This window comes from Phasianus colchicus, chromosome 8 (assembly GCF_987193195.1).
Source record: "Phasianus colchicus chromosome 8, bPhaCol1.hap1.1, whole genome shotgun sequence".
Lineage (NCBI taxonomy): Eukaryota > Metazoa > Chordata > Aves > Galliformes > Phasianidae > Phasianus > Phasianus colchicus.
The window spans coordinates 825,798-837,462 of NC_143443.1; the positions used below are offsets into that span (position 1 = coordinate 825,798).

Consider the following 11,665-nt stretch of genomic DNA (forward strand, 5'->3'; position numbering starts at 1 on the left):
TATGCACCTTTCGGACACACTCTCATTATATTTGATTTATTAGCTTCAATTCTAATTATATTGTATTATGGTGTGCTATTTTGAATTCCAATACTATATTTAGTAAATTAGTTTGTTTCTTCTCAGATCATTGCTGCTGTTTTGTTTTTAATTATTTTGGGGTCCCCTGTTCCCCTTTTCCGGAGGCGCGGATTTTGTGAAATCCCTCCGTACCGCTAGTCATGGAACTGGGCCGAGCCAGCCCATAAACTGTTGACACAATGTCAGTTCTCCTGTGGAAGGCAAGAAATGGAAACAAGTGTCCTCACATCTAGAACAGAAAAAAGAAGCAGAGGAGGAGGTAGAGGAAGATCTAGGTGAAGGGCTCTCCTCGGAACCAAGATCATTGAGAAAGGCAAAAGAAAAAACTAAGAGACATGGAGAAGAGAGTGATGAAGAGAAAGTCTCTATTAGTCTCTATTAATACTCGTTGACCTCTGAAGATGACGGAAATCCAAGGCTCAAGAAAGGAGTTTATACGGTGCCCAAACAGAACTTGTTTCCTGGTAGCTTCACTGTTGGGACAGCGGGATGAATAGCTTGTCTCTAGATGGTAATGAAGCTCACCAACTAGGATGCATCGCCAGATATCCAACTATTGACAGAGGGATTAGTAGATGTTTGGGTGGGGCTGCCACCATCTGAGAATGAGTGAGGGAAAGGTATCCCTTCAAAGACAGCTTGAAGCCTGCAATGAAAAAGTGGGATACAATTGAAAAAGGTATCCAATATTTGAGGGAAATAGTCGTAAATTGTGAGTGGAAATGTTGTTTGACCCTAATTTTGTTCCTAACCACCCACTCCAAGACCATGATCCTGAGAGAGTGAGGACAACACCTGATATATGGAGGAAACTCACAACAACAGCACCAGAAAGATACACTAGCAGTGACGTTTGACAGATACGAGGACCAACAGAGAAGACCCTTAGTTTTTGAATTGATTCTTACGCTCCAAAACTGCGAACAGCAGCTACCCCCAATTCACACTTCCAGTTCAGCCATCTCAAAAGTAAGAGACCAACTGAATGAACTGCAAGAGCAAGTGTCTCTATCAATAAACCGTGACAAACCTGTAGTAGTATCTGAAACGCTTGATGAAGATCAGGATAATCAAAGGAGTCTAATGAAGAAGCTGATCAAACTAATGAAAATCCAACTAATTAAAGGTGATGAACCATCATCAAAATTCTCAGCTATTAAAGGCAAATGCTTTCTGGCACAAATATGGAATCCTACATCACGTATTGCCTTGTGGCATTACCTACGTGACCATGAAGAAGACATGAGGAAGTGGCATGACCAAGCTGCTCCTGTACTACGAGCATGGGTGAGAGAATTACAAAACAGATCAATCACCAGTGCAGATGCTCCAGTAAACACAGGTAATGAATAGAGGGGCCCTGCCCTCAGTCAGGAGGAGGAAAGAGATAATAGAGTTTATGGACTGTGTGGATTAGTGGCCTGGCACATCAGAACCACAGAAATATAAGGCACTGGTGGATACCGGTGCACAGTGCATTCTATTGCCGTCCAGTCGGGAAGGGACAGAATCAATCTGTATTTCTGGAGTGTCTGGGGACTCTCAAGAATTGACTGTGTTGGAGGCCAAGATAAGCCTCACTGGTAAAGACTGACAAAAGCATCCTATTGTGACTGGCCCAGGGACTCCGTGTATACTTGGTATCGATTATCTCAGAAGGGGGCATTTTAAGGATCCTAAGGGGTACCGATGGGCCTTTGAAATAGCTGCTGTAGATATATAAAACATTAAGAACCTGACTGTTTTTCCTGGCCTGTCAGGGGATCTGTCTGTTGTGGGGTTGCTATGAGTAAAAGAGCAGCAGGTACCGATTTCCACAAAAATGGTGCACAGACGACAGTACCGCACAAAAAGGGATTCCTTGCTTCCCATTCATAAGTCATTTAGTCAACTAGAAAGACAGGGAGTGATAAGCAAAACTCACTCACCTTTTAACAGCCCCATATGGCAGTGAGTAAAGCCAGTGGAGAATGGAGGCTGACTACCATGACCAGCCCCACTGAGTGCTGCTGAGCCTAACATGTTAGAAACTCCAGCATGAACTGGAGTCAAAAGAAACCAAATGGTATGCCACAAATAACACTGCTAACACCTTCTTTACCATTCCTTTGGCTGAAGAATGTAGGCCACAGTTTGCCTTCACCCGGAGGGGTGTTAAATACACGTGAAATCGTTTGCTTCGGGAATGGAAACATAATCTAAACATTTCAAAAGGGTTGATGTATTGGAACAGAGCAGTGCTCCCAAGCAACACCAGAGCAAAAAAGAGAAAAAAAAAAACAATACACAGGCGGAAGACCTAGGACCAGAAGCACTTTCATGCTCATCTCTCCCAAGCACCGTTACAGTTCCAGAATAGCTCGTGCCTTCTGACCGCATAAATTTGTGATTGCAGTAGGAAGAGAAGGATCATGACGTTAAACAGCTTGCATGACAGACAGAACTTGGACCCTTCCAACTAACTTTGGCAAGGAACCTGTTTATACTGAGCCTGATGGCCCCGGGGGAGCTGAAGTGGCAAAAACACAAAGCGCCTTCAGAAAGGGTAATTTTGGCTTCCCAAGCTCTGCTGGTAGATGAAAGGCATTCCTCCTTCACCCGAAATGCTTAGCTCCCTTGTCACGCTGCGTAAGGCTGAAGCGATCTGGTTGATAGCAGTTCTGTTTCTTCCTCAGGCCGATGCTCGTGAGAGGTCTCGTTGCCATTGCTGGTGAAGACTTGCAGAAGAATCAGGCCATGCGCAGGCGCTGTACATATTCTCCCCTTCCCGAAGCTCATGGCCCCCGCTTGGTAGGACTTTGCGCGTGGAGCACTGCAGAAGGGAGCACACAAGCGTCTTGCACTGACGGGCTCAGCCTGACCCTGAGCAAGAGCGGTGCCGGCAGGCTACGGAGGAGCTCAGAGCACAGGCAAGCGTCTGCACAGGAGACTCAGATGCCCGGCTGAGAGTGGAGGGTGATGTTCAGCCCAGCCCCCCCTGATCTGGAGAGAAACTTCATTGCACGTATGCAGGGAGGGAGACAGCGAGAGTGCAGCTGGAGTGGGTCAGGCCGCTCCATGGTGAGTCTCTGCTCCCTCCCCTCCGGCCGTGATGACGCACACGCTTTCCTGACCTGCAAAGGCTTCCAGCTGTTTCCCTTATTCGGGCAAGGTCAGAGTGTTTTCTGTGGGCAGGGCACGGGCTGTGCCTTACCAAACTGGATTTACTCATTGAACGCCTGAGGAGAGGCTGGAGCGCCAGAAGGCCCTGCTGAATGAGGGAGGCTGCTGAGTCATGCCTGGAAGTGGGCCGCCACCAAGTGGGACTGCTTCAGCATTCCCTTGCCAGACCACATCGGCCTTTGGCCCTTTCCCTAGTCGCTTGTTTTTCCGGCCGTGCACCCAGAGAACCTGGCTTCCTCTCTCTTGGCAATGGTCAGAGAAGCGCAGGTAGTGCCTTTGAATTGCAAGGTGGCTCTAGCAGGCCACTTGTGACTGACCAGGAGGTGCTGAGCCACTGTAAGGAGCTTCTGCTCCACCTTGCTCTGAGTCATCCGTCCACACGCTGGCATCAGGGATACTGAGGGAAAAGAACTGAGACATGCTAAGGGCTCTAGGCACAACCTCACGTCCTCGTTCCTGCAGAAATGCAGCTTTTTGCACAGTGTTGTCACAGCCATTGGCATCTTGCCCGACCACTTGGCAGTGCCTTGAAATGCTGTCATGCTCCTCTTGGTGAAAGAGCAGTCAAAGGAGTTCGGCAGCAACGGGCCCTGATGCCCGTCCTCCCATCTCACGCAGAATGTTTAGGAAGGAAGGTGGTTTGAGAGTAGTTGGCTTCTGTTCCCATGGTGGGTTGCTCTCCTTCCAAGCTAGTCTTCCCCTTGTATCAGTATCAAACGCTTTGCTGAAGTGCGGCTGAACAACCTCCACAGCCTTTTCCTCGCCCACCGTGCTGGCCTTCTAGGAGAACTGGAAGGAGCTCAGGTTAGTGAAGCAGGAGCTGCCGTGCGTGGAAAGGGGTGCTGAGTGGGTGTGATCATTGGGTTGTCCTCGACGTGCCGTGTGATGGCACTCGAGACAATGTGCTCCACGACCTTCCCTTGTAGCAAAGTCAGACGGAGAAGCCTGGACTTAATTCATCAGTGAGTGATAGGATCATAGAATCATTTGAGTTGGAAGGGACCTTGAAAGGTCATCTAGTCCAAGTCCACTGCAATCAACAGGGACATCCAAAGCTCGATGGGGTGCTCAGAGCCCCGTCCAGCCTGACCTTTATCTGACATTCTTTTACCGTCAGTAGTACATTTGTTCTCTCTCCTTCTCTTTGTTGGGTAGAGTCTTCCACCTGCTTCTTTGTGCCAGTTGGGTGGCCGATCACAGTGTCCTGTCACAATTTTGGCCACGTTGGCCTTTTGCCTGACTCCTGCGCTGCGACGCTTGGCCCCTTTCATCACGACAACTAAGTTGCATCCAGTCAAGCCCTTCTGTAACACAGAGGGCTCCCTTGCCTCCTCTCCTTCCCTGCCTGTGTCTGCACTCGGGTCATGAAAGCCATCCCATCACGTCTCGCGGAGGCCTACGATCTCGTAGTCCTGAGCGTGGGCTAAAAATTTCCATTCCCCCCTGCTTATTTCTTCTGAGCCGTGCATTTGTAGCGAGGCATTTAAGTTGGTCCCTTAATGAAATGGAGCTGTGTCGCAGCCGAGCGATAGTTGCGGACGTCCATCTCAACACCAAAAGCCACTGCTTTAAAGTGAGGGTGGCCAAAGAATGGGAAGGATGGCCGCGAGAAGTTGTGGAGTTGTCATCCTTTGAGATACTGAAACCTGACTGGACTACGTCCCCACCGACCAGCTCAAGTTGATCTTGCTTCAGCAGGTGCCTTGGACTGACAAGTCTCAAGAGGTCCCTTCAAGCCTCCACAGTTCTGCGACTCTGTGTTACTTCTGTTACTCTTTCTGCTCCGCTTGGTTGATTTTTCTCCTGCACAACACACACACACACACACAGGAACACAAAACAAAACAAAACAAACGGAGCAATCCAGAGGCCGTGGAGCAGGGAGCAGAAGCACTTTCATGCTCATCTCTCCCAGGCACCGTTCCACCGATCCTGTTCCAGCCACGCTCTTGCCTTCTCAACCGTAGGCTTGCGATTGTCCTGGGAAGAGCTGGATGTTACTCGGCTTGGATGCGAAAGAGAATTTGGTCCTTTCCAACTAGCTTTGTCAAGCTCAGGCGTTTCTTCCTTGGTCCAATTCTCCTCTTTGTGAAGGAGACGCTAAACAGACTCAGTGTCTTTCTCCCTCCCAGAATGGAGTGCGGGAGATAGCCTGTTTCACGCCTCCCGGCTTTCCGTGTGTGTCACGGGACAGCTGGCTTGGGCCCTTGTGGGGAAGGAGTTGGAAAGCTGACTGTCTTGTGCATGGGTGATATTCCTTGAGTTGACTTTCTGGCTTGCTAGAGAAACGTTTCCTACCCAAGTAGCCTGAGCCAGCATCGGTTCTTACTAACCCAGGAGGTTCTGATGTCCCTGCAGCAGTTAAAGCAGCCCAGGAACATTTCACAGAAAATGCGCTCTCCCCTCACACTTTGCTGCGTGGCTCCTGAGTGACGCCAGTGAGCGCTGATTGTCCTTCCCAGACAGCTCTCCGCATGAAATGATCTTGTGTCCCGTGCGAGGAGTGGAAGACAGTGCACTATCAAAGCCCAGAACTACAGAGTCCCCCAGAGTGTTGCCAGAGGACAAAGTGTGTTGCATACTGGGCTGTCGGGGGTTGGGGAAGGAGGAAGAATGAGAGGAGACTCGTTTCCAAAGCGGATGCTCAATGTCTTTAATGAGAAAAGGAGAGGAACGTGCAACAGCTGAGAGCTTCAGCAATGCCCTTTGGACATTCTGTAAAGCTCAGTGCTAGCAGAAGACCACGGATAGTAAGCAGGGGAAAGAGGGCGGGCGATGAGGAGGAGAAGTTGGTGGGAACTCGGCTCCTCTGCAGACCGTGGCCGTGCCCTCAGGGCCGGCTCCGGGGCTGCCTTCAAGGCCCGCGGTGCTCATGCACAGGCAGGTGATCCACAGGCTTTAGCAGAAGAGATTGCCACGTCCCAGAGTGCCACAGAGCCCACGGCCCAGCCCTGACCATCCAAAGCCCCCCAGGCCAAGGGGGCCCCCAGCACCGATGGGCACGCTGCCAGCGCTGAGAGAGCTCCCCACGGCAGCGGACGCTGTGGATCCCACGGCTGTGCTCTGAGGGAAGGAGCTGAGGATTGGGCCCGGCAGCGTCACCACGACTGGTGGGGGCTGGATCGCAACGCTGGAGTCGGCACAACGAAGAACACACGGCTCGTTGCAGCTGTTGGCAAGCGGGGCTGGGCCGCAGGCGGCTGTCTGGCACGGGCTGTAGCACGACATGTCTGGCGGAGGAGGAGGTGACTCTGCAAGATGGAGGCGAGAGAGAGCTGAGGGCTCGAGCTGTCTCTCAGCGCGCTCGGGTGTCACGAGCCAAGAGTCAAAGGCCCTGCCGCGGCTGCTGAGGGGCTGTCTGTGAGTATTTGGGTAGGCTTGGGGTGGGTATTTGTGGGTAATTTAGGGATGATGCCAGAGAGGGAAGCTCCTCCTGTCCAAGTGAAGCTCCTGTCCAGCCGGTCTTCTCCCTCCCCCAGCATGCCCAGTGCAGGCCCTCTCCAAGCCGCGCTTGCTCCGTGACCAAGGGTCCGTGTCCAGAGCGCAAGGACGTTTCCCTCACAACCCACAACCATCGTTCTAGTCAGCCTTGAAGGCTGGCCTGGAATGTTCAGCTGTGAGATGAGATGAGATGAGATGAGATGAGATGAGATGAGATGAGATGAGATGAGATGAGATGAGATGAGATGAGATGAGATGAGATGAGATGAGATGAGATGAGGCTCCTCATCTCAGCACATCCTGAGGTAGGTATGATGAAGAGGATGCCAACTCTTTCAGGGGGGGATGAGTTTAGCCTTGCTGCTATTGCCTCAGTCGGGGAAAGAAAGATGTTCTAGGGTACAACAGAAAAGCATCACTCTCAGCATCCATCTGTGCAGGTCCTGCTCGTGAGCCCTTCTTCCCTGCTGGTGGTTACTTATTCTTCCAGAGGCAAGAGCTCAACTTGTTCCCTCAACGGCTTTTCCCTCTAAAAAGAGCTCTCCTTCTCCTCCGACAGCTCTGCCCTTCTGCCCCCCTCACTCCCCCTGCTTCTTTCCGAAGGAGACAAGTGCAAGCAAAGCGCAGCAAAGCTACTGAAGACAGAAGCCACGTCGTACTAAGACGTCTCCGGTGGGACGAGCTCTCGTGAGGGAATTCCAAGCCGTGCTACTAATGCAAAAGGTGCATCGCTGCCTCAAGGATGGTGGAAGAAGAGGCCAAGGCACCGGTTAGAAATTTCTGGCCGCACAGCCAGGGCCGCGAATGGCTTTCAAAGGAACCCTCCAATGCCCCGTTTCAGGTGAAAAAGCCACGCTGCCCCGTTCCCCTCCCCGAATACCGACACGCATGGTTGACAGTCCCAGACCGCTTGCGGAGGACAAGGCAGGAAAAATGCACGCAGCCCCCTCCTCGGGAGGCGTTCTGACCAGTGAGCAGACGGAAGGCAAAGCAAACGCAGACTTACTGGCTTCACAGAGGAGAGCAAGGCCCAAGCAGGGAATAGAGTAGCTGGGAAACGAGGCACCTATTTATACTGAGCCCGATGGCCCCGGGGGAGCTGAAGTGGCAAAAACACAAAGCGCCTTCAGAAAGGGTAATTTTGGCTTCCCAAGCTCTGCTGGTAGATGAAAGGCATTCCTCCTTCACCCGAAATGCTTAGCTCCCTTGTCACGCTGCGTAAGGCTGAAGCGATCTGGTTGATAGCACTTCTGTTTCTTCCTCAGGCCGATGCTCGTGAGAGGTCTCGTTGCCATTGCTGGTGAAGACTTGCAGAAGAATCAGGCCGTGCGCAGGCGCTGTACATATTCTCCCCTTCCCGAAGCTCATGGCCCCCGCTTGGTAGGACTTTGCGCGTGGAGCACTGCAGAAGGGAGCACACAAGTGTCTTGCACTGACGGGCTCAGCCTGACCCTGAGCAAGAGCGGTGCCGGCAGGCTACGGAGGAGCTCAGAGCACAGGCAAGCGTCTGCACAGGAGACTCAGATGCCCGGCTGAGAGTGGAGGGTGATGTTCAGCCCAGCCCCCCCGTGATCTGGAGAGAAACTTCATTGCACGTATGCAGGGAGGGAGACAGCGAGAGTGCAGCTGGAGTGGGTCAGGCCGCTCCATGGCGAGTCTCTGCTCCCTCCCCTCCGGCCGTGATGACGCACACGCTTTCCTGACCTGCAAAGGCTTCCAGCTGTTTCCCTTATTCGGGCAAGGTCAGAGTGTTTTCTGTGGGCAGGGCACGGGCTGTGCCTTACCAAACTGGATTTACTCATTGAACGCCTGAGGAGAGGCTGGAGCGCCAGAAGGCCCTGCTGAATGAGGGAGGCTGCTGAGTCATGCCTGGAAGTGGGCCGCCACCAAGTGGGACTGCTTCAGCATTCCCTTGCCAGACCACATCGGCCTTTGGCCCTTTCCCTAGTCGCTTGTTTTTCCGGCCGTGCACCCAGAGAACCTGGCTTCCTCTCTCTTGGCAATGGTCAGAGAAGCGCAGGTAGTGCCTTTGAATTGCAAGGTGGCTCTAGCAGGCCACTTGTGACTGACCAGGAGGTGCTGAGCCACTGTAAGGAGCTTCTGCTCCACCTCGCTCTGAGTCATCCGTCCACACGCTGGCATCAGGGATACTGAGGGAAAAGAACTGAGACATGCTAAGGGCTCTAGGCACAACCTCACGTCCTCGTTCCTGCAGAAATGCAGCTTTTTGCACAGTGTTGTCACAGCCATTGGCATCTTGCCCGACCACTTGGCAGTGCCTTGAAATGCTGTCATGCTCCTCTTGGTGAAAGAGCAGTCAGAGGAGTTCGGCAGCAACGGGCCCTGATGCCCGTCCTCCCATCTCACGCAGAATGTTTAGGAAGGAAGGTGGTTTGAGAGTAGTTGGCTTCTGTTCCCATGGTGGGTTGCTCTCCTTCCAAGCTAGTCTTCCCCTTGTATCAGTGTCAAACGCTTTGCTGAAGTGCGGCTAAACAACCTCCACAGCCTTTTCCTCGCCCACCGTGCTGGCCTTCTAGGAGAACTGGAAGGAGCTCAGGTTAGTGAAGCAGGAGCTGCCGTGCGTGGAAAGGGGTGCTGAGTGGGTGTGATCATTGGGTTGTCCTCGACGTGCCGTGTGATGGCACTCGAGACAATGTGCTCCACGACCTTCCCTTGTAGCAAAGTCAGACGGAGAAGCCTGGACTTAATTCATCAGTGAGTGATAGGATCATAGAATCATTTGAGTTGGAAGGGACCTTGAAAGGTCATCTAGTCCAAGTCCACTGCAATCAACAGGGACATCCAAAGCTCGATGGGGTGCTCAGAGCCCCGTCCAGCCTGACCTTTATCTGACATTCTTTTACCGTCAGTAGTACATTTGTTCTCTCTCCTTCTCTTTGTTGGGTAGAGTCTTCCACCTGCTTCTTTGTGCCAGTTGGGTGGCCGATCACAGTGTCCTGTCACAATTTTGGCCACGTTGGCCTTTTGCCTGACTCCTGCGCTGCGACGCTTGGCCCCTTTCATCACGACAACTAAGTTGCATCCAGTCAAGCCCTTCTGTAACACAGAGGGCTCCCTTGCCTCCTCTCCTTCCCTGCCTGTGTCTGCACTCGGGTCATGAAAGCCATCCCATCACGTCTCGCGGAGGCCTACGATCTCGTAGTCCTGAGCGTGGGCTAAAAATTTCCATTCCCCCCTGCTTATTTCTTCTGAGCCGTGCATTTGTAGCGAGGCATTTAAGTTGGTCCCTTAATGAAATGGAGCTGTGTCGCAGCCGAGCGATAGTTGCGGACGTCCATCTCAACACCAAAAGCCACTGCTTTAAAGTGAGGGTGGCCAAAGAATGGGAAGGATGGCCGCGAGAAGTTGTGGAGTTGTCATCCTTTGAGATACTGAAACCTGACTGGACTACGTCCCCACCGACCAGCTCAAGTTGATCTTGCTTCAGCAGGTGCCTTGGACTGACAAGTCTCAAGAGGTCCCTTCAAGCCTCCACAGTTCTGCGACTCTGTGTTACTTCTGTTACTCTTTCTGCTCCGCTTGGTTGATTTTTCTCCTGCACAACACACACACACACACACAGGAACACAAAACAAAACAAAACAAACGGAGCAATCCAGAGGCCGTGGAGCAGGGAGCAGAAGCACTTTCATGCTCATCTCTCCCAGGCACCGTTCCACCGATCCTGTTCCAGCCACGCTCTTGCCTTCTCAACCGTAGGCTTGCGATTGTCCTGGGAAGAGCTGGATGTTACTCGGCTTGGATGCAAAAGAGAATTTGGTCCTTTCCAACTAGCTTTGTCAAGCTCAGGCGTTTCTTCCTTGGTCCAATTCTCCTCTTTGTGAAGGAGACGCTAAACAGACTCAGTGTCTTTCTCCCTCCCAGAATGGAGTGCGGGAGATAGCCTGTTTCACGCCTCCCGGCTTTCCGTGTGTGTCACGGGACAGCTGGCTTGGGCCCTTGTGGGGAAGGAGTTGGAAAGCTGACTGTCTTGTGCATGGGTGATATTCCTTGAGTTGACTTTCTGGCTTGCTAGAGAAACGTTTCCTACCCAAGTAGCCTGAGCCAGCATCGGTTCTTACTAACCCAGGAGGTTCTGATGTCCCTGCAGCAGTTAAAGCAGCCCAGGAACATTTCACAGAAAATGCGCTCTCCCCTCACACTTTGCTGCGTGGCTCCTGAGTGACGCCAGTGAGCGCTGATTGTCCTTCCCAGACAGCTCTCCGCATGAAATGATCTTGTGTCCCGTGCGAGGAGTGGAAGACAGTGCACTATCAAAGCCCAGAACTACAGAGTCCCCCAGAGTGTTGCCAGAGGACAAAGTGTGTTGCATACTGGGCTGTCGGGGGTTGGGGAAGGAGGAAGAATGAGAGGAGACTCGTTTCCAAAGCGGATGCTCAATGTCTTTAATGAGAAAAGGAGAGGAACGTGCAACAGCTGAGAGCTTCAGCAATGCCCTTTGGACATTCTGTAAAGCTCAGTGCTAGCAGAAGACCACGGATAGTAAGCAGGGGAAAGAGGGCGGGCGATGAGGAGGAGAAGTTGGTGGGAACTCGGCTCCTCTGCAGACCGTGGCCGTGCACTCAGGGCCGGCTCCGGGGCTGCCTTCAAGGCCCGCGGTGCTCATGCACAGGCAGGTGATCCACAGGCTTTAGCAGAAGAGATTGCCACGTCCCAGAGTGCCACAGAGCCCACGGCCCAGCCCTGACCATCCAAAGCCCCCCAGGCCCAGGGAGCCCCCAGCACCGATGGGCACGCTGCCAGCGCTGAGAGAGCTCCCCACGGCAGCGGACGCTGTGGATCCCACGGCTGTGCTCTGAGGGAAGGAGCTGAGGATTGGGCCCGGCAGCGTCACCACGACTGGTGGGGGCTGGATCGCAACGCTGGAGTCGGCACAACGAAGAACACACGGCTCGTTGCAGCTGTTGGCAAGCGGGGCTGGGCCGCAGGCGGCTGTCTGGCACGGGCTGTAGCACGACAT

General features: G+C 52.8%; 2 protein-coding genes across 2 annotated transcripts; both read right to left on the reverse strand.

Annotated features, from left to right (window-relative positions):
• Positions 1 to 6,141: 6,141 nt before the first annotated feature.
• LOC149916940 (beta-keratin-related protein-like) lies at positions 6,142 to 6,471 on the reverse strand. Its single transcript, XM_090144634.1, has one exon. The coding sequence runs from the start codon at positions 6,469 to 6,471 to the stop codon at positions 6,142 to 6,144; it is 330 nt and encodes a 109-aa protein (XP_090000760.1).
• Positions 6,472 to 11,335: 4,864 nt separating this feature from the next.
• LOC149916941 (beta-keratin-related protein) lies at positions 11,336 to 11,665 on the reverse strand. Its single transcript, XM_090144662.1, has one exon. It carries the CDS (start codon positions 11,663 to 11,665, stop codon positions 11,336 to 11,338), a length of 330 nt encoding a protein of 109 aa, XP_090000788.1.

Excerpts from the sequence above, each read along its gene's own strand:
- LOC149916940 (XM_090144634.1), bottom strand. The coding sequence starts at position 6,471 with ATGTCGTGCTACAGCCCGTGCCAGACAGCCGCCTGCGGCCCAGCCCCG.
- LOC149916941 (XM_090144662.1), bottom strand. The coding sequence starts at position 11,665 with ATGTCGTGCTACAGCCCGTGCCAGACAGCCGCCTGCGGCCCAGCCCCG.